Source organism: Castor canadensis, chromosome 5 (genome assembly GCF_047511655.1).
Source record: "Castor canadensis chromosome 5, mCasCan1.hap1v2, whole genome shotgun sequence".
NCBI classification, from domain to species: Eukaryota; Metazoa; Chordata; class Mammalia; order Rodentia; family Castoridae; genus Castor; species Castor canadensis.
In genome coordinates, this window is record NC_133390.1 from 137,498,819 (window position 1) to 137,526,779 (window position 27,961).

A 27,961-nucleotide genomic window follows, 5' to 3' on the forward strand; every position below is an offset into this window, starting at 1 on the left:
TAGTAGCTAGGCATGTGCCTGACATCCCCGCTATGCAGGAAGCATAAATAGAAGGGTCATGGTCCAGGCCAGCCCAGGCAGAAATGCAGGACCCTATCCCAAAAGTAAGTAAAACAAAAGTGGCCAGGGGCATGGTTCAAGTGGTAGAGCACCTGCCTAGCAAGTGAGAGGCCCTGAGCTCAAACCCTGGTACCACTAAACAAAAACCCCACAAACATGCTATACATGTTTCATCAAACATGTACAAAAAGCCAATGTAAATTTTCTGACTATTGTTTATTTTATATTTATGACATGTTGACATGATAAAATTTGAGATATGCTAGGTTAAATGAAATATATTACTGAAATTAATTTATATGTTTTCTTTTAAACATTTTTCATGTGGCTACTAGCAAATTCAGCATTACATATAGGGCTTGCATTGTATTTCCATGGGACAGCTCTGCTCTATAGGTGTTAATGCCTATTTTCATAGAAAATAGAAAACAAAAGGCACACCAAAGTTCCAATGTCTGGAATGCTTCACAATATCATCATGAATAAATTATCACTGTCAATTGTTTGGACTAAATTTCTAATTGCTATCTTTTCCACTGCAAGGCGTTTAGACCAGTCTGCAGACAGATGGTATGGAGGGGCCTCTTAGGCAATATCTGTTTGTTCACCATCCAGGGGACATGCTAGGAACCCAGGAGGGCACTGCGTTCATCTCTAAGGTGTTTACGTATTCACAGATCCATGGAAGGATTTGCTTACTAAAATTATTGGCTAAAAGGGGACTTTTGGTTCTATCCATTATTTTTCATGCCTTTGCCATCTCTTTCCACTATTACACAATAGTGAATTGTTGTCTTTGGTTGTATATACAGAAAAAGGAATTTCCACATAAAGAAAATTCTGAAAACTCAAATGCCGGGAGTCACTGAGGTCCAAGATACATAGTTGTACCAGTTCTAGTGATTGAAAATTTGCTCTACAGACAGGATTTCTGAAAATGAATAGTGGGTCAAATGCCCAGCATATGCTGACAGTTAAAGGAACTCAATTGAGATAAAAGGAATCACAAACCCTTTAGTGTTCTATCTAGTTGGCAGAGCCAGACATGGCAATTGGGTTTTTTTTAAAAGATAGTCATACCTCTGCTCTTTATGGTACCGGAGAGCTTTCCCACAGCTTCTCTGAAATGTCTTTCCATTTCTGAAAGACAAACTCGACGTACCACCTTGTTCTACAAACTTTGCAAAACAACCACTCAAGAGGATCTCCTAAGTTGAGCCTCTGCTGCTGATCTGGACCCTCAAATGGGCTGGTTTGAGAGCCCAGGTTTTACCCCATGGCATAGTGGTTCTGCAGAACAGGAGAGCAGGGTCCCTGTGGCCCAAATACATTTCCTTCCCAGTTAGTTAAGAACAACTCTCACCTGTCCTGGAATTCCCAGGGAGGTTGGGAAGTGCCACTTAGAAACAGGGGACTCTTATACACATGTTAAGCCTGGTTGAGGCAGGTGGGTAATTCACATTGATCCTCTCTGGCATTATTAGAAGATCCCCATTGGGGTCAGGGTCATAGTAACAAAAGAGCAGAACAAATTTCTGGAGTTACAGATTGACATTCACTTCTTGGCACACTACATCAGGGCCATAGGTAGCCATTCCTACACACCATTTCTACCACAATTTTATCTTTACACAAAAGTAAAGACAGATACCAGCTCAGCCAATGTGGGCTCCATTGTCAGTGGATAAAGTGGATCTACACAGCCTGGAAAGATAGTTAGGAAGTGGAGGGTGAGAGACAGGAGGCCATGCAGGGAAAGTTGTTTTTGGGAAGCCTGATGACTGGACATCAGCAGGTTTGACTCAGACCTGTGATGCAGCAGAAGCAGGATGGGTATTGGAAAGTTGGTAGAAAGGTGAAGCACAGCCTGACAGTCCTCAAATGTCAAGGTGAAGATTACAGATGTGGTCTGGTGCCCCGCCAGAGTCTTCATACAGGTGACATGGAATATCAATGGAATGGTTTGGTGATTGTACAGACAAATCATGAATATCATCCATAATGCCCACAAATGAAAGAATGATAACCTCATTGGGAAGGTGGCTGTAGCAGAGGAAAGAAGGGTGTAGACTTTGGACCTGAAGAAGATTTGCCAGAAATGAGTGTCAAATGGTGTAGGGGTGGGAGCAACTTATAGGATGCTAAGAGATTCAGGAAAAGGAAGGATACCATGACTTTGAGCGTCCCTGCCCATAATTTAGGACTACTTGGAACTTTTCTGGCCTAGGGAGACATCTTTCTTGTACAAGCTCTTTCACTCAAAACACCCTTGAAGTTTGATAGCAATAGGTGTACATGTCTATTACTTAGAGATAACTTTGGCCTCCACTGTTTCCCATGTTTTCACAGTGACCTTGTAGAGCAGGAAGATAGCATTTTCACAGATGGTTGAGGAAAATTAACCATGATGCTGAGAAAGACTGTGGAAAATGTGTTTGTCCAGCACAGGATTTATGTGGCCAGAGCTTCCAGGATGTGATTCCACAGGAACAATAACCACAGGGCATTCTCAGTTATCCCACAATGCGTAGACCATCTGTGCATTATCCACGTGCCCCATGTTCTCCAACCTATCTGAGTCACTTCCCTGAGCCAGGACAGAAGGGAAACCACAAATCAAAGCTTGCTACTGGTGGTTAGCAACTCTGGTTTAGAAACACAAACTGGATAGGAAGGGTAATGACGAAAATAAGGTCCAAAGATTGCCCTCCAATTATTTGTGCTTTGCACAAAATCACATGAGTGCTAATAACCAAGAAAGGGATAATAATAACAATATGGAATTCAGCTGTGAGCTAAGAATCCTCACCCTTTATGAAATTGTCCTAGCTGTTACAGGGAATTTCTGATGTCTGTTAAGAAATACATTATAGTAGCATAATAGTCATTCTGAAGTTTAACTCCACCCCCACATTCCTAGATGATAAGGGGTTAATTTCAGCTCTTAAGTTAAAGTCCACTTTTGCGAGAAAGATTTCTCTGCAACCCCAGGTTGAGTTCTACATTCTTGGAACCTTTTTTTTTTTTTTTAACTTTTCATAAGAAGCACTATTTTTGTTTGTAATATCTAATGGTGTGTTTAGTACTATGATGATGCAGTGAATATCTTTCTTTGCTACTAGACTAAAAGTTCCACAAGGTCAGGGATGGCTTCTAGCTCTTCTTTCCCTGACCTAGGTCAGAGCATGGTTGAACCACAGGTGCGTAATAGATGTGACTCTAAAGTGCATAATAGATGTGTCCCAAGAGGGACAAACTGTCTCAGCAACAGAACTCTTGCTTGTTAGTGTTAAATATTCAAAGGGATGTGTCCTTCATCTTTGCAGGTAACTCCATGTCCAATGCTGGTGAGGGATTCTTGAATTAACAATGTCTATAAAGAAGAGGAACCTGGATGCGGTGGCTCACACCTGTAATCCTAACTACTTGGGAGGCTGAGATCAGGAGGATTGCAGTCTGAGGCTAACCAGGGCAAATGATTTGCAAGACTCCATCTCAACTAATAACTGGGTGCAGTGGCATGTGTCTGTCATTCCAAGTTACACAAGAGGGTGAGATCAGGAGGAATGCAGTTCCAGGGAAGTTGGAGCAAAAAAGTTTTGAGACCCCATCTCAATGGAAAATTGCTGTGTGAGGTGGTGCATCCCAGCTATGATGAGAAGTATAAAACAGGAGGATCACAGATCACAGTCCAGGCCGGACTGGGCAAAAAGTGAGACACTATCTCCAAAATTACTAGAGCTACTAGAGGTGTAGCTCAAGTGGTAGAGTACTTGCTATGTAAGAGTAAGCAGAGAGAGAGAGAGAGAGAGAGAGAGAGAGAGAGAGAGAGAGAGGGAGAGAGAGGAGAATAAAGTAATGATATTATTTACGTGGAACATCTGACTTAATTTAAACTCTGCCAAAAAATATAGATAAGAACAAGATAAATAGTGCAAGCTTCTTTGTGAACATTTTCCCCAGGGTGATTTGACCCAGGGGATATCAAATAGCAGACTCTTCATGGTTTCAGGCAGACCTTTCACCTCTTCCCTGGTTTATTCATTCATATCACATAACCTAGAAATAACCAGTTCACCTGCTGTTCCATGGAAAATTAAAATGAAAGCAAACATGTTTTTCCCAGAACTGCAGGAAAAACTGGGAATGATGGGCTTCATGATAACCTATTGAGCCCAACAGGACCCCTTCCTAGGGAACTTTCAAGGGCAATTTTGACTACATTCAATTTTCTTCTGCTTTGACTTCAAAATCTAACTACTATGTAAGATACAACTCCATGGTGCTCCCTCAGCATCATAAGGTGGTAATTATGGGCTAGCCAATATTTAAGCTAATTTAGGCAAAATGCTTTGGGTTAAGGCGGGGTTTGAGATCAGCCCTTACACATAGACAGCTAGGCCTAAATTGCAATCCAGGAACCTAGAGGTTTCAGCTCCTAGTCTATAGGAGACCTGAGGATGACCCTCCTCCCATCTGCCTCATGTCAATAGAAGCTAAACAGATTTTATTAAAAACTGGGTAAATCAATAGAGAGTTCACACTACTTATGTCGATGTAGCTTAACTATTAAGACAGAGAGTTGGACTAGTACAACTTAACTCTTTCTTCCAAAATTTCCTTGTCCAGAAAGTTAAGGCTATAAACCAATAAATATCCTTACTGTTTGCTGCAAGAAATTTCTACAAAGCAATTTTCCTTCCCAACAATCTGCTCATCTGGGGAAACAGTTCACTTATCAATGATTTACTCGCCAAGACTCACTTCAAGAACCTCTTCTTGCTGTATCCACCAATCCTGAACTATGATGTCATGAACTTCCTAAAACCCAATCAGTTCTCCACCTTGAAAGGCTTAAAGGACCGAGGCCCACAGTCCAAATTCATAAATTTATGCCTCCCAACTGTCCCTTACTTAGACACTAGGAAGACTGTCCTGATGGTCTCCCTCATTTCAGTAACAAACTCAGCTTTGCTTTATCAACAGATTGTGATTTCCTGGAAACAGGGATACATAAATAAGGCTAAATATATCCTTATAACTATAAGAGCTGAGGTAATTATTCTACATAATCACTTTTTTAGTCATAAAGTAATAAATTTTCCTCAGTGTTCTGCCTCTGGCAATAAGACTCAGTGTTTGGAACACCTGCCTATAGGAGATTTTAAGTGTACATTTTACCTCCATTTTATTTTTATTTTTTTTTCAGTTTTTATTATTATTATTTTTTTTTTATTCACATGTGCATACATTATTTGGGTCATTTCTCCCCCCCCTGCTCCCCTCCCCCACCCTCTTCCCCCTCCCCCCCGCCCCCACCCTCTTCCCCCTGCCCCCCTCAGTTCCAGGCAGGTTGTGTTCTGCCTTTATCACTAGTTTTGTTGAAGAAAAGAGACAAGCCTAATAAGGAAGACAAAGTGTTTTTGCTAGTTGAGTTGAGGATAGCTATACAGAAATATTCCTAGCATTGCTTTCATGTACACGTGTTATGACCCATGTTGATTCATCTCTAACTGATCTTTACCCTGGTTTCTGATCCTCTTCTCATGATAACCTCTGTTGCTTTAAGGTTTCTGTATTAGCTCCTCTGCAGTGGGGACATCAAACGCTTTCATGTTTTGGGTTTTCTACCTATTTCTATATCCCCAAATATTTTAAAACCAGTTTTGGACATGGTTTTGTATATTCTACAATAAGTATGCATTAATTTTAGGCTAAGTAAAAGGAAACAAATCAAAAAAGCCACCACAAGGGAACTAACTCTCAAGTGTAAATCAGAAATGACACCAAGTTTCACACACACACACACACACACACACACACACACACACACTCACACTCACACACAGTCTATATAAAATACCCATTTAAAATCTTATCTCGTTATGCTAGCAAGGTAACTCAATCTCATCATCAATATCAATATGATACCCATACAGTTGAAATAATGCTGCCTTGTTTTCCTTTTGCCTTATCACAAGAAGCCTTTGGAGTGTTTAAAAAAATGCACCAGCAAATAACATTTTATCAGTCTAAAGTGAGGCCCAGGAATTGTTGGCATTTTTTCTCTCCTTTAAGCACTTAAGCACTTCGTACAGACAAGCAAAATAAAAGGCAGAGCTTCCAGGTCTCCACACCAGTGTGGAAAGCAAAGTCCAGCTTTCATTATAATATCACCCAATCATAAAGGAAAAAGCTGAGCAGGTCACAAATCAAGAGCCCCTCCATGTCTTAGGGTGGCATCTCTGTGCCCAAGCTCTGTGCCTCTATGGAAGCACTGAATGACAAACCCCAACCTGCTGTAAAATGTGCTAACAACCGCACTGGGCTCAGGCAAGCACCCAGGCAAGCCTCAGAAAGCAGGCTTCCCTCTGCGGCTGTGGAATGCTGCAAGCTCCCCAGGTAAAGGGGGCAACCTGAGAGGGCAGATCCCAACCCAGTCTTCCTTTTACCTTAAAGAAGCTTCCTCGCTTGTCCAGACCGCGGGCGCCCATGGTCCGAGCTGACATTTCCCCTGGTCAGGCTCTACTGCATGCCTGGGACTCCTGAAGGTAGAGACATTTTTAATGGTTAGTCCAGCCTGTAGGAAATTCCTTTCAAAGCCACGGAACACTCACAACAACAGTCTGCCAAAATCTTTCTCCGTCAACAACACAGTGCCATTTATTTCCTACTAAAGCCCTTACATCTCCTTTCAGCCTGATTTCCTGCCGTGGCCGACACTGTTCCTAGATTGTGCCCCACCTCGCTGCCCCACCCCCTCCTCCAGCAGCTGACGTACAAGGTCCTTAGGACTGTGGGGAGCATAATGATTGCTTTGTGTGTTTCTTGACCTCAAGTCGAAGTCCAAGAGGGACCAATATTAGATGTCCCCATAATCTGCTCCAAAAGCTTATAGATTTAACGTGGCTGATCACAAAGGGACAGAGGAAGAATGAGGTTCTGTATGTCTCAGGAAATCCCACTGGAAAGGGGGGTGAGGTCCTCTTTAGCTCTCCCCAGGCGAGGTCAGCAGAAGGGCACTAGGAAGAAATGTTTTCTCCTCAGAAATCAGCAAGATTGGGATGCAATCTTATGCCACTGTTTACAGAGATCAGTTTGTGTAAGGGGACAGTATGTAAACAGTCCCATGATCTTCCAAGAGGTGGGGATAGGGGTTCACTTTGGAAAGAAGAGCAAAATTTAAAGGCAAGATAATCACATAGTCCTGAATCATCACCGTGGTTCTTTGAGCTTGGAATTTCCCCTCCCAGGGAACACTGCATAGAGACCAATAAACCACCCCTCCCACCCCCCTGCCCCCCACCCCTACCATCCCCCCTATCCCTGGCTCTGGACTTCAAAGCCTTGGCCTTCACTTCTAAGTTAAAAGCACACATACCTGGAAGAGCTGACCTGCCTAGACCAATATATGCACTGAGAAGGCTGGGGGAGTCCCCCACCCCTTCTTTGCCCAGAGAAACTGTCCTAGGACCAAATAGAAAACTGTCCCCTCCTTCCCCCCACATTGCTTCTTGCCAAGACATGCACAGGATGTAGTTCATCCCAACCATGACCAACACAGTGAAATAACAATAAGGGACTAGGAAGTAAAAACAACGTATCTTCCATCATTAAGGATTATTAAAAGTGGTTCACTGTAGGCAGGGTGTGTGTGTGTGTGTGAGACACGGATGGAGGAGGCACCAAAGCCAAGGCAGCCTTTCATTATGACCTTGATGACAGAGAGCCAGCAGTACAAAAGGGACTTCAAGGGTGGCATTAGAGAGGAACACATCCACTTCAGAGAAGTGCATGCATATGAGTGATCAAGGACCTTGGTAGAGAGACTGGTTTGGTCTCACGTGTTGCTGCTCAGCTTCAGCTGTGCCAACCTGTGCGGGGATCCTCACCTAGGAAAAGAATAAGAACACAGCCCTCCTTCCAGAACCTTCACCTATTTGAGGCATTGCTCCATGGCTCGGCCACTTAAAAGGTCAGCAGCGTCTTTCCTGCATTTCTTTCCACTTGCGATACTGCTGGGGTGAAGGCCAATGTCCCAAAATCCTCCTGAGAAGGCGGTGAGCTTCCCACGGCAATCCTGCTGACTCCAGAGGTTCAGGCTCTCAGGCTCAGCATCTGAATGGAGCCCAAGCTCCAATGCCTTTGAAGTCCATCCCTTATTAGCAAAGTCTGCAGGTTGGAGCCACTCCAGAAAGAAAACAGCGCTGTGTTCAGAACCAAGCATGAGATGGGAGTCTTGGGGAGCAAACGATTAACTATTTAGATCCAAAAGCACCAAAATTTTTAAAAAGCGTACACTACTTTAAACCAAGCCTAATGCCTGTCATTCTTTTTCTTCCAGATGTTTTCCCAGCAGGAGATTTAAAGTAGCCTGGCAGTTCAGGAATTGCTAAACGAGAGCCAAGACTTCCCGCCTCATCCAGACCTAAGTTTCTTTGTTCCGTTTGGAGGTTTTCCATATACAAACCCTCACTGACGATCCAAGACAGGCAGGGAATTTTGCCTGCAGCAATGGAGCAGAAATTTTTCAGGTCCCTGAAGTTTGTCACTTTAATTAGCTGCTGATGAATGCATACACACACACTTCAACCTCAAGCCGTCCTCAATTTAAAATCCACTTTGGATTCTGCACCAGATCCGTCATTTCTTTAAACCATGCAGGTGGTGTCTCTCCTTACTCATAAGGCTGTTCCAAGATGGAGATGGGCACAAGTGACAGAACATATTGACAGGTGCCAAGCGGTCACAGCCCACAGACCGGATGCTGAACCAGTCCACAGTCCAAGCAGATGGTGTGTACATCATCACCATCATTATTTAAAAAAACAAACAAACAAAAAAAAAAACCTAAAGGTCTCAAAACCAGAAGAGGTTTGGGTTTAAAGTCTTTCCTGTAGTTGCAACAGTTTCCTTCCCAAGCTATAACCTTTGACACCCTGGCTCAATATTGACAGCATCTAAGTTAACATGATTATGCTTCCTTTCCACGTGGGGTTCCCCATCCTTCTCAGATACCACCCAGCAGATTATAAAATTCCTCCAGATTTAGACCCGTGAAAATTTTCCTGTTTCCCTGAAGAGTAAACAAGCCCAGTGTGTCCAGGTCCTGTGATCTTTTCAGATGCTAGCTAATAGCCAGCAAAAAAAAGAAAAAGCATCCCCAGTGGTCTAAGGACAGGGCAAACAGTTCAGAGCTGCCAGGCTTCCCATCACATCACCAAAAGAATGTAAAAGAAGCTACAGTGGGGACCAAAGGACAAAGGCAGGAAGTGACTACTCCTCACTCTCCCAGAAACACCAGGCTCTGTCCCTTTACGGTCAGCTTAGCTGTGGCTTTCTAGGTGGCTCCAAGAGTGAATACTGAGGCAAAGGAAGATCTGTCCTTAAAAGTGAAAATAACTCCCGAGTACTCTGGCTGGTCTCCTCCTGTGTTGGCAGCAGGCTGTCCAACTCATTCTGCTCAGAGCCACCAAGGCTACCCCTACTGGACATGGCTGCAGACAGGTCTTTGATGAGTCAAATGCAGAGTTCTCAATTTCTCGTTTGCTGATTAACAGGGCTAGACTGAGTCCAGCATTCCTGCAGCCTGTGCTACCTGGCTAGGGGCCAGATTGGGGTTCTGAAATATATTGTCATGAATAGTTTAACAACAGGGATATGTTCTATGTGGAAGTCACAGATTATACTTTAACTAAGATGACTAGGATGTCACTGTCACTAGGTGACACAATTTTATGAGACCACAGTCCTATATGTGGTCTGTTGCTAGTAGAAGGATCATTATGAGGTACATAACTATTGAGAGATGGGTTTTTCCAATCCCCTCCTCCCCCTTCCTCTTCATTTAGTCAAATTGTACCCTTCCTATGTTGGGGGGTATTTTTAATTGACAAGTTAGAATTGTATAGATTTATGGTATACACCAAAACGTTTTGAACGATGTATCCATTATGCAAAGACTTAAATCAAGCTCACTGACATATCTGTCACCTCACATACTTAGCATTTATTTCTGTTGAAAACACTTAAAATCCATTATTATTAATTATGGTTACCATGTTATATCCATGATTTTTTTGGATTTATTACTCCTATCTAAATGGAATTTTATATCTTTTGGCCAGCATCACCCCAATCCTTCCCCCCTTCCTATTTTATTTGCTTTAGGTCACAAGCGTAAACCCACAAAAGACTAACAGGACCAATTATATTGAAATCCATCACTCACAAGTCTGATTGAAAGAGACACTTTGCTTATGCGGTCCTGGGTTCTCACTTCCAAGCCACTGTGAAAGTTGGTCAAAAAAAAAAAATTTTTTTTTTTTTCATTTTTCTTTTATTATTCATATGTGCATACAAGGCTTGGTTTATTTCTCCCCCCTGCCCCCACCCCCTCCCTTACCACCCACTCCACCCCCTCCCGCTCCCCCCCTCAATACCCAGCAGAAACTATTTTGCCCTTATCTCTAATTTTGTTGTAGAGAGAGTATAAGCAATAATAGGAAGGAACAAGGGGAAAAAAAAAAAAATTCTAATCACTACTTTTTCCTTCTAGCAGTTGAGGGAGGAGAGGAAATGTGGACTTTAGTCTTTGTAAACAAGATCTCATTATTCTAATTATTTTACAGCCAAATTGACAGAAGTAGGAGAAAATGACTCACCCAGGAGACCCATCAGGTCAAGTCCAAACCCTTTGCCTCGTTCTCTAAACAGCTTCCACTGGGGCAGGTCTTCTTTCATTTTAATGTTTTTCGTCTTTTCTAACAGAAGTCAAAGCAATTGGAGTGGTCTATGTCTGGGTGCAGAGAAGATCTCTGAATATTTCCATAATTATCTTTCTAATATGATGGATTTTATAAGTTGGACAGAAAAATGTTATTCCAGACTCTGGCTCAATTACTCAAGCTATGTGAATTTAAAAAAAAAAGTGTCTTGTGTCTCTGTCCAGCACTGGTTTTCTGGCACTCAACTGTCAAACTATTTTTTTTTAAAGAGTTGAGAATATAAAAACTTTTCATTGAAAACAGAAACTACTTCATTGCAAAGTAAGAGCTCCAGAGCAAGGAACTCTATTTTCTGCTCCCTTACTCAATAACTATGTTTTTAAATAGAACTAGGAGCAATGCTTAGTGCCTCAATTTTCTGAAGAGTAACTCAGCGAAATTATTATTTTTTAAACCAAGGTGCTCAGGAGGTAAACCAGGATTGGACAGGAAAAGGGGCTGATTCCAGTGAGGGTCTATGCTTTCCTATCTTGGAAAAGTGATTGACAGACTCATAGAAATTCTCACTTCATTTGTGCAACAGAAGCTCTGCCAGTGCCTCCATAGCCAGTAGATATGTAGCTACCCAAGGGTAACAGGAGGGCAGCTCTGCTGGTTAGCAAGTCTTCATTTTCTTGGATAGGAAACTGCCTCTTTCACCTCCCACCCTCATATTCTCCCTTGAGTCATTCAAGAATTAACCTCTGCAAATCTTTTGTATGAGTTCATTTTGCATTATTATACCAAAGGCTGGGTAACTTTATACAGAAAAGTGGGTTATTTAGCTCTCAGTACCACAGGATCAAGGGCCATATCTTGAGATGGCCTTCTTGTTGATGCAGGGCACCACATGGCAAGCAATGGGAGCATGCACATATATGTCTTCTGGGCTTTCTCTTACAAAGCTACCAGGATGCAATTATAGGGGATCCACCCTGATGATTTTACCTAATTCTAATCACCACTCTGCAAAGGCTCTTCCTCTAAACACTGTTTCCACCCTCTTAATACCTCACAGTAGGGATTAAATTCCAACATGAGTTTTGATGTGTGTGTGTGTGTGTGTGTGTGTGTGTGTGTGGTCCTGAGTATGAAACTCAGGGCCTTGTGCATGCAAGGCAAGTACTTTACCACCAAGAAATACTCACAGACCTGCACATGAGTTTGAGAGAGGAAAAACCATATTATCCCTCTGGACAACTGTTATTCTTCTCCTAAAGCCTCAGAGCTGGTGGGCTCAAGGGTGCTTTTCTCAAGGTCAATGAAAAGTGTGTGTATTTTCAGACCTCCTCACTTGAAAAGCTCCCACGAAACTGCACACATGTGCAGGGATTCCCACATATAATGTGGAAGCATCTTAAGCCAGCTCAGCTCTTAACCCAGAGGGTCCCATGGATGGAGCAGTCACACACACTAGTCTTCCTCAGGGCCCACTCAAAAACTTGTCAGTACTTGAGTTTAATGCTTTCTTTTTCAAGGCTCTCTGTCCATGATGGTAAAGGAGTCTATGTAGGTAGTTATTTTAATTGGCTGTGACATTCCTGGATTGGGTTTTCATCTGGACGTAATATATTAAGTGACACTTCTTTTTTTTGTGGTGCTGAGAATTGAACCCAGCATGGTCAACAAGTGCTCTACTACTGAGTTATAGCCTCAGTCACATTAAAAATTTTTTTGGAATTAACTAATTAATTAGTTAATTATCTTGAAACCATGAGACAAGGATTCCCGTCAATAGCTTATTAGAGATGACTTCAGAATACACTGGTAGGGCAGTGGAGGTGAGATACAGAAAAGCAGGGGGCAACCAATATATAAGGTGTATTACCAAGCAAGGAGCCCATATGGATCAAACCCTCTGGGGAACTTTGGGAGTTTCTCAGAGGTGTCCCAAAAGAAGGAAGAGAGAGCTGGAATAAAATTTGTCAATGAACTCCCCCCCAGAACTTCCAACATGTCCCATGGGCAGAATGGTTCTGGTGGCCAAAGAGGGCCCTTGAGCAAAGTTGGACGTTGGGGATTAGCTTGGCACAAGTAGAAATGCTAAGTACCAAGGGGATATGGGAAATACTTGGCTGTTGTCTGTCTGCTATAATTGGCAACTGTATTAGTTGGATTTCTATTATTGTAACAAAATATCCAAGATAATTTACGAAGAGAAAGGTTTATTTAGCTCATAGTCCTAGAGGATCCACTCCAAGACTGAGAATCCCAGTGTTTTGAACCTCTGACAAGGTAGCATATAATGGTGGCATGTGTAGAGAAGCAAAATCACTTACCTTATCAGCTCGGAAAAAAAGAGGGAATAAAGAAGGGGCAGAGACCCACAGTCCCCTTTGAGGGCCTTTCTGCAATACCTAAAGACCTCCCACCAAGCCCTACTTCCTAAAGATTCCACCATCTCCCAATAGCACCACCTGGGTAGGTGGCCCTTATCCAAACTATAGCAGCAGCTTTACAAAATCAGGGCACTGTGCATAAAGAGTATAGGTCAAGCTTCTCTGCTCACCCTAAACAACCATCAGTGCAGCACAGCCACAGCTTGCAAGCACTGAGTGCTTCTCTTCAGACAGGACATACAATATTCCAGTTCCCCAGAGCTCATGGACTCTGTGCCCTAAATGACCCACCTACACCCCAGGGCACACCTGGAAGGGAGACTTGTATCCTGTGCCTGACATGCAGTGTGTGTGACTCAGCTGAGTACATCTAGATGGGCACTGACCCAGGCTGTTCTCAGATGAAACAGAGAATCTTCTGCTTAGGAACTTCAGCGGACAGAGTAGGTGCTTATGCTGGAAAGCTGGATTTAGAACCTTATAACAGGTCAACTTAGGGAAAGTGGTTATCTAGAACACATGCAGAAAATACCATGAGCAGACATGAGAGGCCACAGGACCATAGTGGTGAGGGTAGAGGAGAGAATGTGTACCTGATAGACTTGAGGAGTTTGGGTAGACTTACACTCTTTTTCCATTGTTACACTTTGACCAGAATAGCTTCAGGATACAGGAGACCAGGAATTCTCAGAGCAGGGAGAACTTTAAAATCTTATCACCATCTAATAAGATGTTTAATTCAAAGATCTTGGAAACTGAAGCAGACACTGCTAAAGAAAAAGCCCCTCAAACTAGAATGGTACTTGTAGATGTCACCTTTGATGAGGACTTCCTAGTAGAGGGAGAGCTTTGGACTAAATCAGAGTAGATGCATCAACTTGTGATGATGGGGACCTGTTTCTAACCTCTTTTGTCACTATTGCAAAGGTGACTACAGACTTTTTCTATTTTTCTCCTCTCCCTCTTTCTGTGTCCTTTTTATTTAACTTTCTGACTTGAATAAAATGCAATTGATATCAGTTGATTTAGCTTCTCTGATCATGGGACAGTTGTGGACTGTTGTAAAGATGTTAACATCTTTATTATTTTAATCCTGTTATTTTAATCTGGTCTTTGTGGTCTCAAGGAAGTTTTAACTCCATATTTAATAAACACAAATATTTTGATTGGAATGATACCAACATCAGTACTTTTCATGGGGAAAATATTTTTTGGCACAAACTCCATTAAGTCATCACGATTCCTTGGCCAGTTTTCTTATGCAGTGCTGTTAAGCTGCTTAAAACTTTTTTTCAGTTTTATTTGAATTTTGTACCTTTCTTCCTTTCTAATATAAGAATTTAAAGCAGTTGAAGAGTCTATGTTTTAGTCTATTTTTGTTAAAGTTTTGGCAGTAGTGGGGTTCAAACCCAGGGCCTCATACATGTTAGGCAAGTGTTCTACCATTGAGCTATGCATTTTCAAAGCTTTACAGTGTTAGTTTTTATGTGTAGGTCTGTGATCCATATCAAATTGATTTTTGTGTATGATGTGAAGTAGAGTGTTGAGAGTCTTTAGTTTTGCATATGGATAGTCATTGAATTTTATGGGAAACAGGTTTTGGAGATAAATTCTTTTCTTTGTAATATTCGTATCAGAAATGTGATTAAACAAACAGATTTCTGACCTCAGGAAACTTTAATGTTTAAGGTTCTGACTCTGTGAGATTGTTGTTGTTTTCAATTTTCCTGGGTTAAATGATAAATATCTGATTTTTTTTTTTTTTTTTTTGGTGGCACTGGTGTTTGAGTCTCATGCTTGCTAGGCACACCCTCTACCATGAGGCATTAGGCCAGCCCCATTCTGCACTGGCTATTTTTGAGACAGGGTCTCCCTATCTCAGGCCTATACTAAGGCCATTTGTGCTTCCTTGAGTAGCCAGGGTGACAGTTAAATGCCACGTTGCCCAGCCATTGGTTGAAATGGGGTCTCATGAACTTTTTTTAAAACACTTTGGAGATCATTGTAGTAGTCTAGGTGAGAGAGATCAAAGTGGTTTTTCTCATGAACTTTTTTGCAGGGGCTAGCCTCCAGCAATAGCGTCTGGCTGAATATCTGAATTTTGTAAGATGAGTTGATGCATCTGTCAACTTTTAGTAATAAATAACCAATATGACTGTGCATAGTATTAGCTGTTATGTGTGAGGTTTTCTTCTGCCAATGTAATCTTTTCAGACCAAGTTGCTGGCATTTTCTAAAATTACAATCATTATGTAATTCACCAGGCAGGGTTTGGATCTCTCATGAATGCTGTTGGGTACAGCTTTACCCATTTTATTAGGCAATACTTGGAACAATTAGGCCACAATACTTGGAATTTTGAAATTCTTAGATAATCAGTAAGAAAAGTACAAGCAATTCTCCTCATGCACTCTAAGAATAAAATTTGACCCTGCGATGGACTAGTGTCATTCTAAACTCAATACTCTTATTCTTTAATGTTTTTGTTTAATTTACTAACAGCCTGTGCTATTAGTAAAGAGTAAAGTTCTTTACTCTTTTTTACACAAAGTCCAAAAGGTTACATTAAAATGCCCTGGGTCACCTGTCATGGTGGTATTCAGAAGGCTGAGGCAAGAGGATCATAAGTTTGATGCCAGCTGGGATACATAGTGAGATCCTGTCTCAAACAAACAAACAAAAAACCAAGGCTAGCGTCAAAATGTCATGATGGCCAGTTCTTTGAAGAAAGGATAGACATCATCACTACATAAAAAACTAGTCTCTAGAGCACATGGTGCTGAGAATCTCATGTAGTAATTTGTGCTCTGTTTTAGATATGAAGTGTTCCTCCAAAAGGCTCATGTGTTGAAGGATTGCTCCCCAGCTGGTGGTGCTAATGGGGCAATTAAATCATGAGGGCACTAACTTCATAAACAACACATGAAGTTGTTAACAATAGGGTAACAACATGAAGTTGTTAACAATAGGTTAACCCATGATGACCTCATACATGAATGGGCTATTTGGAAGTGGGCCTTGTGGAAGGAAATAGGTCACTGGGGGTGTGCTTTTGAAGGGCATATCTTGCCCCCTCCTCCTTTCTCTCTCTGCTTCCTGGTGGCCATGAGGTGAGAAACTTTCCTCTGCCATCTCTTTCACCATGATTTTCTGCTTTGCTACAGGCTAAAAGCAATGAAGCCAATCAACCATGATCTGAACCTATGAGCCCAAATAAATCGTTCCTCTTTTTGTTTCTGTGGTGCTGAGGATTAGACCCTGGGCCTTGAGCATTCTAGACAAGTGTTCTACCCCTAAGCTGGACCCCTAGCCATTTTTTCCCTTCATTTTGACCCCACTGAGGACGTTACAAACTTTTAATTTACCATTAAGATATTTATCCTTTCCTTTAACTCAATGATGTGCTGGAAATGTTTAATAACTGGTTTGCTAAGGAGTGGAAGCCCCATGTTTAAGCATTTGCCTATTTTGTGGTGCAAATACTCCTACCATGGTTGGTTTCAAACTTCCAACATGACATCAACAGACTGGCAAAATTCACAAAAATTTAATAATCAGCTCTAATGAACAGGCAGAACCAACTCCAGTGTACCGCTGTATTTAATTTGCCAATTCTAAGCCACAAGGTCTCTGAAGAGGTTGCTTTTATTTGATTCTTCATATACTGAAGTAATAAATGATACAAAAGTAAGAAACTAGACCTCTAGACTGAAACCAGTGTTTTATCCATGAAACCACATTATTTGTCACTAGTAGGACATAAACTATTTCTGGCTATTATCTTAACCAAGTTAAATGGTGCCATCAGGGAAATTTGAGGGAATTCATGTGTTTAGTGTATTATTTTAGACTTAGTGGATTTCATTTCTTTAGAGTTGAAGAGGCAAAGAAAGACTGTTCTTCAGCTAATCATACATTGGGCATCCTATATGCTTATTCATAGTAGTATTATAATCTTCCCTTACCCATGGTTTCAGTTACCCAAGGTCAACTGGGATTCAAAAAATATTAAATAGAAAATTCCATAAATAAAGAATTCACAAATCTTAAATTATGCACCTTTCTGAACAGCATGACAAAATCTTGCAACCTCCCACCCAGGACTCAAATTATCCTTTTGTCCAGCTAATCCATGCTATATATTCTACTTGCCCATTAGTCATTTAGTAGCCATCTTGGTATTCAGATGGACTGTAATGGTATCACAGTGCTTGTGTTTAAATAACTCTTATTTTGCTTAATAATAGTGATACTGGCAATTCAGATCCATCACAAGGGTCATTAAAATACTTGCATTAAGTGAAAAAGTAAAAGTTCTCAACTTAATAAGAAAAAAATTCACATGCTGAGGTTACTAAGATCTACAGGAAGGATGAATCCTTTATCTGAGAAGTTGTGAAAAGGAAAAAGTAACTTGTGGGAATTTTGGCCACAGTATGTGATGAGCACTCAGTTAAGAAGAAAAAGCACTGGAGCTGGGGATTTGGCTCAAGCAGTAGAGTGCCTGCCCAGCAAGCATGCAGCCCTAAGTGCAAACTCCAGAATCACCAAAAAATGCACAGGAGGAAAGGACATTAAATTTGTGTGTGTATAGGGGAAAAACATAGTATTTATGTATACTTTGACTATAAAATACAGCATATTCAGTATTACTGAATACTTTCAGTACTATCTGTGGTTTTAGGCATTCTCTAGGGGTCTAGCACATCGCTTGCAGATAAGGGAGATAAGGGATGTGTGTGTGCACACGTGTGTGTGTGTGTGTGTATCTACAATGTCTCCAATACCTTACACTTACACAATGCCTGGCATTATGTGCATAATATGGAAAGAAAAAAAATGAAATTTTATTAATGAATTTATTTTTTCTTTACAATTTCATAGACAGAATATTCATTCTTACCATAGGTCTTAGCAACCTTAGCATATGATTTTTTTTTCCTTTGTTGAATGAGTAAGTACAGGAGATTTTACTGAGACATCATCTGGGATGAAAAGAAGAGTTTTTAAAGAATGACTTGCTCAAAAGCATGAAATGATAGAATGAAACATACCTTCAAGAATGAGTAGTAAGCCAAAAGGCCAGTAACATACCATGAAATCTACCGTAAAACATGCTTTAAAAAGCCTAATTTTCCTCCTCTTCCTTGTCTTCCTCCTCCTTTTCCTTCTCCTCACCCTCTTCCTTCTTGAGAATAATGTGTTGATGACTAGCCCAGGCGGGCCTCAAACTTATTATGTAGCCTGGAGCTGACTTTAAGCTCAGATCCTTATGCCTCAGCCTTCCAAGGTGCTGAGATTATGGGCATGTGCCACCATGCCTGGCCAGAAATGATATTTTTATACTACTTTGAAATACTACAAAGCTGGCTTAGGGAGTTCACATGTTCCTTCTGGTTGTACCTTTCCTAGAGTCTGTAACTTGAAGGCCTTTCCTCCCTTTATAACCAGACCCAGTTTGCTTTATACAAGTACCTGATCAAGCCTGTTTCTCAGCTCTTGCATTTTTGTACAAATCAGAATGCTAGAGAGATCTCCAGATATGTTTAAGGCATCACCATTGGAGATGACAAAACAAAATGAAATAAAAATCCACTAACACAAAGGCAAAGGCAAAACTCCCAGAGAAATATAGCCTAACAAGCAAACTGACTTCTTCAAGTGTTTGTGCAAGTACATGGATCCCAGTGTTGTGGGATTACAACCTTAAAACTCCCATCCTTGCTCTAAGAAGTGAATTAGAAAGTAGGGTGTTCAAAAGACTGTGACACAGGTTACTCCAGAGGCACCTGCACACCCATGTTTATTGCAGCACTATTCACAATAGGCAAGTTATGGAAACAGCCAAGATGCCTCACTACTGACGAATGGATTAAGAAAATGTGGTGTCTATATACAATGGAATTTTATGCAGCCATGAAGAAGAATGAAATGTTATCATTTGCCGGTAAATGGATGGAATTGGAGAACATCATTCTGAGTAAGATTAGCCTGGCCCAAAAGACCAAAAATCCTATGTTCTCCCTCATATGCAGACATTAGATCAAGGGCAAACACAACAAGGGGATTGGACTTTGAGCACATGATAAAAGCGTGAGCACACAAGGGAGGTGTGAGGATAGGTAAGACACCTAAAAAATTAGCTAGCATTTATTGCCCTCAACGCAGAGAAACTAAAGCAGATACCTTAAAAGCAACTGAGGCCAATAGGGGAAGGGGACCAGTAACTAGAGAAAAGGTTAGATCAAAAAGAATTAACCTAGAAGGTAACACACATGCACAGGAAATTAATGTGAGTCAACTCCCTGTATAGCTATCCTTACCTCAACTAGCAAGAACCCTTGTTCCTTCCTATTATTGCTTATACTCTCTCTTCAACAAAATTAGAGATGAGGGCAAAATAGTTTCTGCCGGGTATCGAGGGGGTGGGGGACAGAGGGAGGTGGTGGAGTGGGTGGTAAGGGAGGGGATGGGGGCAGGGGGAGAAATGACCCAAGCATTGTATGCACATATGAATAATAAAACAATTTAAAAAAAGAAAGTAGGGTGTTTTTTTTTCCTGGTGGTACTGGGATTTGAACTCAGGGCCTCATACTTGCTAGGCAGGCCTGCTACCATTAAGCCACTATGACAGACCCCAAGAAGTGAGTTAGAAAACAGTTGGACCGCCTCAGAAGAATGTCCCCTTCTAAGCCCACACCATTCTGTGTGGGATGGTCAGCAGAATCTCATTCTCCAAAATCAAAACAACAAAATGCTATGACACCTAGAGATAGCAAATGCTCTAATAACGTGTTGTAACCGTCCCGAAACAAGACTCTGGAAGTTAGCAAAGGAGAAGCATAAAGAAACAGTCCTTCTCCAAAACAATTTAATATTTAGTGTGTCCACAAGAGTCATGGAAACCCACATCATGCCCTTGGTGGTATCTGCTACATCTCCTAAAGGCTTGATGTCAATGACTGTACCACAAAAGGTACCTGTTTAAGTCTCTCAGTTGGTTGATCAATGGCATTCATGTCTTTTGCTGGAAGAGACAAGTGCGTAGGATTAGGGTATTTTATATTATTCAGTTATGCACAGGTGGCAACTACCACATTGTTTCTTCTGGGCTCCACAGTATCTCTTTGAATCCTTGTGTTTTCCTTTCAATGGTATGCCCCACTCTTATTCAGTGGTTCAGGTGTCTGACCCCTTCCTAATGCACAGGACCAGATAGGTCAGTTGTGATCAGTGTGGGGCCCAAGGCAGAGGGAAGCAACAGGTTCAGCTCATATCCATTGAGAGTATCTGAGGGGGAGCACACACCACACCCTCAGAGAGATGATGCAGAGCATAATGGTAACCAAGGGTCAGACTCTGGAAGAACTAATGATGCATGAGCAAATGGGCCCATGGATGGATGATCTAAGTGGATAGTAGTCAGAGCCCTTGATCTTGCCTGGGTTCTTGTGGCACTCAAAAGGATGCTCAGGGAACACTGATACTTTCAGGGCTTGGACCAAGAGGATAGATGGAGGTTCATATATGTTTTATATCTAAATATTTAACAGTTATAAACCAAGACTACAAACTACAAATTACAAGCAGTCAAACATGCTACAAGTCAAAGTCAAACACACTCTGTTCTCCCACCATGACAGATGTGCCTTTGCAAGGACTTGAAAGACCCAGTTTCAATTCAAAGTTTTCAGACTGCTTGGTGTTCTGTGCCTCAATGTGGGAACATGGGGCAATCCTGAGCCTGCCTCATGACTTGTCATATCTCTCTTCCCTCTGTCACCTCTGGACACTCCTGCTTTCCTGTTCAAGTGCTGCCCCTCTCTTATCTTCTCCCAGGCCTCTAGACTACAGATGCTATACCAGGAGCAGGAAGAGTCCCTTGGGTGGAGGGATTTGGAGATAGCCTGTGTGGAGAGCAGAAGCAGGCTTGGGCCATGTGGGTGGGAATTCTAGAATGCTGGACATGAGGAGCATGGTCAAGATGGGGAGGAGAACATAAGTTCAACACAGGCACAATCTTTTGTATAGTAGACCTCTCCCTCCAGGGGGCCCTCCATGGCGGGGGTACGGTGAGGCTGGAGTAAGACAAAGTATAGGGCCCAGGTCTCAGAGAAGGATCACCTTAGGACTCACAGCAGACAGAACTCAACTTCCCTTACTGCTTTCTGTCTTCCCCTGCTTTCATCCAATCTGGGTTTGCAGAAGTATAAAATTCTGTCCTGTGTGTGACCCTGTCTGTTGTGCTCCTTCATTTGCATACAGCTTCTAAAGCCCTTTCACTGTGGACTCACCATCTTGTACTCCTTCCTCAATCCGTTCTTCATCTTTAACCATCAGCCTTTCCCTTCCAAGCAGCCCTTTATTGGAAGTCAAAACATGTGTAAGCACTGAAAAATCCTTCTGCCTTGTGTCAGAAATCAAGCTGCCATATGTACACTATTGCTGGGATTGAGGCAATTTATGATCTCACTACCAACAGCTTCTATTGACCTCAAGTTACTGCAGGTAACAGAAGAGTGTATTACATGCCTGAAAATAGCCCCAAAGCTGATTATCTTGGGGAAAGAAGGTCCCCTTCTCTTTAAGAACTTATAGTACCATCTCCAGTTAAAGGGAAGATTAGAAGTTAATGCTTTTATCTTCCTGAAGAACTTATCCTCTTACTCTCCTTCAGAAGGCTTTTTGTTAAAAGCCAAAGACAGTTTATATCTGTTTCAATGCAGGACCAAACGTCCCCTCCCCATAGTCTTTACTGGTCTAATCCAAATGAGGTGGAGAGGTCTGGATATAATGAAACTAATGCTGCATTGTTCTGGATACAATAGTGCAGTTGGCTTATGGTATTTTGATTTACAAAGGGCTTTTACTCCCAGATTCCCCATGTTATCTGTTATAAGATCACACACACTGCATGGCACCTCTATCGTGGTTCCCCTACAGTACAGAAAGCTTCTATTTTAACCAGGACTTTCTCCCCAGAGCCTTTTCTCTGGTGAGGCCCTGTTTTCTTAGGAACATTTCCCTACCAACAATTTTTTCTCTTGCTTTTTTTTTTTTTTTTTTACAACTATTGTTTTCTAACCTTTCATTATTTCATTGAAGGACACAAAGACAGTAGACAGAAATCAAATCATCTTATTGGCAGATTTGCATATTATTTCTGGATTGCCACTATTTTATTTTGTCTGGTTCCAATAAAAATAAGACAAAAACAAAACACTCAGGGTTTGTGGAGGTCCTCTTCCTGTTTCTCCACTCCTTTTCTGAACTCAGAAATACTTGTCTACAAAAAAGTACAAGAGACACGCATTTCTGGTTTTTTCTCTCTCAAATTTAGCTGCAAATGCTAATTTTCCACTTCACATTCCGTTCCTCTGAAGTCCTCGCTCCCTCTTCTGTTAATGACAACTCCAGGCTCTAAACCTCAGAGGGAGAGATCTGGCTCTCCATCACTTTGCTCGGCACATCAATCATTCTGTAGTTCTTCTGAATCTTCTGGTCCAAAGTCTCTCATCTTCCTTTCCATTCCCCACACCCACTCAGGCCTTGGACGACAGCAGCCTTAATGGCTTCAGCAGCCACTGTCTGTCTCAACCCCATCCATCCATACTGCAGGCCTGCACCAAAGGGATGGTCCCGACTGTGAGATTTTAGGAGGGCAGGAAACTTAATCTAACTATAGCATTTAGCCTGTGATGAGGACTAAATAAGGCCGTCAGGGCAGAGCCCCATGCTTAAATGCTGGTAGGCTTATAAGAGCAGGGAGGGTTGGAGGTGTAGCTCAGAGGGAGAACAGGTGCTTAGCATGTGCAAGGATCTGGGTTTGATACCCACCAACACATGTGTGCACATGCACACACACCCAGCTCCCTGTCTTGCCATGTTGTCCCTTGCTCTGTCTTGGTACCCTGCCAGCATGAAGGCCAGCCATCACTGGTTCCTGAAACATTTGATCACAGTATTTCAGACACAGGCCCTTGACCTAATGGACCAGAACTATGAGCCAACATAAAGATCTTTATAACATACCCGGTATTGTGTTAGTAGCAACAGAAATCAGACCAGCTCTTTCCCAGTATTTCGCTTCCCTGCTTGCAGCCCACATTTTAGAATTTGATATCCACGTTCCTGTATTGGGTATTCAGAGCCCCTTTGCTCTCTTTCCAACTCACTTGCCAGTCTTCTCAGTGTAATTGTGTCTCTGCATCCCTCATTAGAACCCTCTGTTCAAGGTAACCTGCCATAGTCTCAGTCGTCCCAGAAGCAGACTCTGAGACAAGTCATTGATTCCAGGAAATGCTGGTAGAGAAGGGGGACAGGTAGTACAAGGGAGCCACAGAAGAGAAGGGAGCCAAGAAAGGGTGTGTTACTGACATCCAGAAATGTTACACAAAAATTTCTGGTGTGCTGCTTCAAGCACCCTTCTAAGTTACATCTGCTTTTCATTGTCTGAGCTATAATCAATTATTTTACTTCATAATATTACGTTCTATAAGGTCTGGCCAACAGTGAATGAGTGAATTCCCAACCATTGCTCCTAGGGGAAACAAGGTTATGTTCTTGCTAGACTCTAGTCACAATATTTCATTTAACAGATCAATGCATAACCTTGCTTTATGTGTGCTTCTGCTTAAAATCACTGAATTCAATATGCCATTGACTTACTAACACTAAACTCAAGGTCAATAGCACTCTAACTCATGCCTGAACAATGTTATCTAGCACACATACTTTCTCCACAAGGCACATCACAGCCTTCTTGTGCAGAGGAATGCTAGACAGCACTTCAGAGCTGTGGTTAGGGGCCATTTAAAATAGCAAAATCACGCACACACACCCCCCCCCACATACACAGCATAAATATGTGAAAACAGCACTAAATACACTACAAAAAGGACCCTCATTCACAGTATGAGAAGTGGAACAAGAAGGATAAGCAAGACTTTATTCAGATTAGCTGTGTCAGGTGACTTAGTTTTTTTTTTTTTGCCTCTCGGTGCATGTGTACCAATGACTGCAAAAGCTTAGCATTATTAATTTGGGAAGTACAAATATACTTTAGTGAGCAGGCAAATGTGCAAATACAGAACTTGCAAATAATGACGATCAATGATGTTTATTTCAACCCATAAGGTGTGAAAATTGATAATAATACAAGTGATCATTGCCCATGAGATGCACATTTTGTTCTGTAGAGGTACAATTATTATTGCCCTGCAGATATTGACCAGTTTTCATGACCACTTACAAGTTTCAGTATTCTTAGATGGCTATGCGAGGGATCTCAAGGCCAAATGCACCTGCCATATGCTTTTATAAAGTTCTATCGAAACACGCCAAGCATTCCTTTATTAACATACTGTCTATATCTGTTTCAGGATACAGTGGAAGTGAGACCACATGTCTTACAAACCTTAAAATATTATCTAGTCATTTCCTGAAATTTTTGGTTGTATGTTTGTATATATGTACTATGAGTCCAGTTTTAACATATTTGTGACATTTTACTGTTTCCCCCATTCATTATGAGTTTTAAAAATCTTTGACATAGTTTTTTATTTAATTATCTGTACAAGTATCTTATTCTACCTTTTCTTTTGCAGTGCTAGGAATTGAACCCAGGATCTCGTGTAAGCACTTTGACACTGAGCTACAGCCTCAGTCCGTGACTATAACTTTTAAAAAACTGTATCCTTTAAGACTGAGTCTGTCCATTACTATCCATCTGGATATTGATGCCTCTGGAGAATGTGGGAAGATTGTGAGAAGTGAATGGGTTTCAAAGCTGTCCCATCAAGGTAGAGGAAGCTGAGCCACTGATCTGCCAATGCCTGTCAGTCACTGACAGGGCATTAACTCCATGGGGCTGTCTGATTGTCAGACTGAAAGCTACAGTACAGAGCCCACATGAGGGCATGGCAAGGGAAGCTGCAGGGCCCAACTGCAGATGCACCTGTCCCAGCACTTCACATCCAGTCTCACCTTTGCATTTTGGCCAAGGTGCCACACTCTGGTGGCTCTGCTTCGCTTACCCAAAATTGTTCATTCTTCAAAGACCACTGCCACACCACCTTCTCCCTGGACTTTCCCAGATCTCTGTCCCTCACAGTGATCCTCTGAAAACTTACGAGATTTATCTAGCAAACCAATAATTTGCTGAAAGAAGACTTAAAAGTTTGTAATTCCTAAATCTTGGAGTCCTCCTCTTCAATGTCACTGAAATAAATTGAGGATTCATTTCAGCTTAGTAAGAAATTAATGGGAAATATAGGGCTCCTGCCTAGGAATCATTAAAGAAGCCTGATGTATGGAGTGGTTCTGCCGCCTCCACTAGAGACCCTCAGAAAAGTGGAGATAGGAGCCATTCCTTACCAGCACCAACTTATCTCGTTGAGAACTTTCCAATGTGATAGGTACATGCTCTGACTCCAGACCAAGCCCAGACTAGCTCCCTGAAAGTAGCTTAAGTTGGCTATCCCAGGCAGGGACCTTCAGAAGCCATGTAGTGCACGGTGCACAGATATTTGCCAGCAGTGGTGATTTTTTTTATTGTTTTATTATTCATATGTGCATACAATGCTTGGGTCATTTCTCCCCCCGCCCCCACCCCTTCCGCCCCCTCCCTCTCCGCCCTACCCCCTTAATACCTGGCAGAAACTATTTTGCCCTTATCTCTAATTTTGTTGAAGAGAGAATATAAGCAATAATAGGAAGGAACAAGGGTTTTTGCTGGTTGAGATAAGGATAGCTATACAGGGAGTTGACTCACATTAATTTCTGTGCATGTGTGTTACCTTCTAGGTTAATTCTTTTTGATCTAACCTTTTCTGTAGTTCCTGGTCCCCTTTTCCTATTGGCCTCAATTGCTTTTAAGGTATCTGCTTTAGTTTCTCTGCGTTAAGGGCAACAAATGCTAGCTAATTTTTTAGGTGTCTTACCTATCCTCACACCTCCCTTGTGTGCTCTCTCTTTTATCATGTGCTTAAAGTCCAATCCCCTTGTTGTGTTTGCCCTTGATCTAATGTCTGCATATGAGGGAGAACATAGGATTTTTGGTCTTTTGGGCCAGGCTAACCTCACTCAGAATGATGTTCTCCAATTCCATCCATTTACCGGCAAATGATAACATTTCGTTCTTCTTCATGGCTGCATAAAATTCCATTGTGTATAGATAAGCAGTGGTGATTTTTCTCACTCATTATCTTTGCCATGAGATTAAGCTGCAGTTTCCCTACTGCTGTCTGGCTTGATAATAGACCTTTATTGGCTGCCTTTCTTTTCTTTTTTTGCAGTACTAGGGCTTGAACTCAGGGACTAAATTTAGAACCACTCCACCAGCCCTTTTTTGTGATGGGTCTTTTTGAGATAAGGTCTTGGGAATTATTTGCCTAGGTTATCTTCAAACCATAATCCTCCTAATCTCTGTCTCCTGAATAGCTAGAATTACAGGTGTGAGCTACCAGTGCCCAGCCTATTGGCTACCTTTCAAATCCTTAGCTCAAGGTCAGTTTCTGGGACAATCAGTCATGGCCACACACACACACACACACACACACACACACAGATTACACACTTTAATGGCTGCTTGCCCTTCCCTGTATCCTGTCCCCTTTCCTATGGGTGTTCTCATCTCAACAAGTTAGTTGTACTTGAATCTCTTCTCAGTCTGGTTCACCCATTCTTTCAGAAATAATGAGGAAACCTGCTCAATTGGTACTATATTTACAACTAGTGGATGATTTTTTTCACCAATGTAAAATCCAGAAAAAGAACATTGCAAGTTGCAAATAAGTTAAAATGCTGTGTTACACTTAGGGCAACTAAGATAAATCTATTTTGAAGAGAAGGTATAATTTTTATTAATAGAGAATCTCTCTCTCTCTCTTAAACCCTTACAGAATATATTTAAATGTGACCAAATAATTAGTCCTCTCCAGATACCCATGTGCTTTGGTCTAGCTCTGCTCCCATCTGCCCACAATGAAAGCTCTTAACAAATTGCTTCTATTTTTCTTATCATAATCCCTTGCCTGTTTCTCCATGGTAATCAGCAATTAATACCAAAATATAAATGGGCCTTTGAATCAGGCCCATTTGAATCAGATAGGAATTTTTATGTAGGAAGTGACAGAAAACTCAATTTGAATGGAATTAAAAATAAATAGTAACATCTTCTCGAAGATGGCCTGCAAATTTCATGGGGGAATGACAATGACCACACTTATAGACAACTAGATAACACCTTGACCAGGTGATCAAAATCAGCATCCAATGAGAGCAGATGGATGCTGTGCTCCTCCCGATGTGAGGCCTCAAGAAGAACACAGCATCAGTTATAGGATATGCCAAAAGGGAGTGTGAACACTGAGTCTCATCATGAGGAAACATCACATATATGCCAACTGAGGAACAGTCTATAAAAGAACTGACCTGAATTCTACAAAAATACCAACTTTGTGAAAGACAAAGTTCAAAGAGATTAAAGAGACCCCCTCAAAAAAGACATAACCTGTACTAGTTCCTAGACTAGAAGAAGAAAGATACTAGACAGATGGCCCTCAACTTACAATGGAGGAAAACCTGATAAACATATCTTGAGCTGAAAACATTGTGAGTAGAAAATGCACCTGACCTACTGAGCAGCCCAGCTTAGCAACACAGTACACTGCAGATGTCAGTTGCTTCTCTCCTGATCTCGGGGCTGAAGGGGAGCTGCCCAGTATCACAACATAGGATCTTACCACATATCACTAGCTCCAGAAAAGATCACACTTCAAATTCAAATTTGACTTT

At 41.6% G+C, this 27,961-nt stretch overlaps 1 protein-coding gene across 5 annotated transcripts in view; it reads right to left on the minus strand.

Moving 5' to 3' along the window:
• Positions 1 to 27,961, minus strand: part of Rin2 (Ras and Rab interactor 2) — a 210,304-nt gene that overhangs the window by 91,812 nt on the left and 90,531 nt on the right. For 3 of the 5 annotated variants that reach the window (XM_020170611.2, XM_074074247.1, XM_074074246.1), the window contains one exon: positions 6,513 to 6,605. In XM_020170611.2, the coding sequence (XP_020026200.1) occupies positions 6,513 to 6,569 (57 nt within the window). In that variant the 5' untranslated portion in view covers positions 6,570 to 6,605. Of the gene's footprint in view, positions 1 to 6,512; positions 6,606 to 6,746; positions 6,809 to 27,961 lie in introns of those variants that run through there. The other 2 variants (XM_074074245.1, XM_074074248.1) reach the window with 2 other exon arrangements.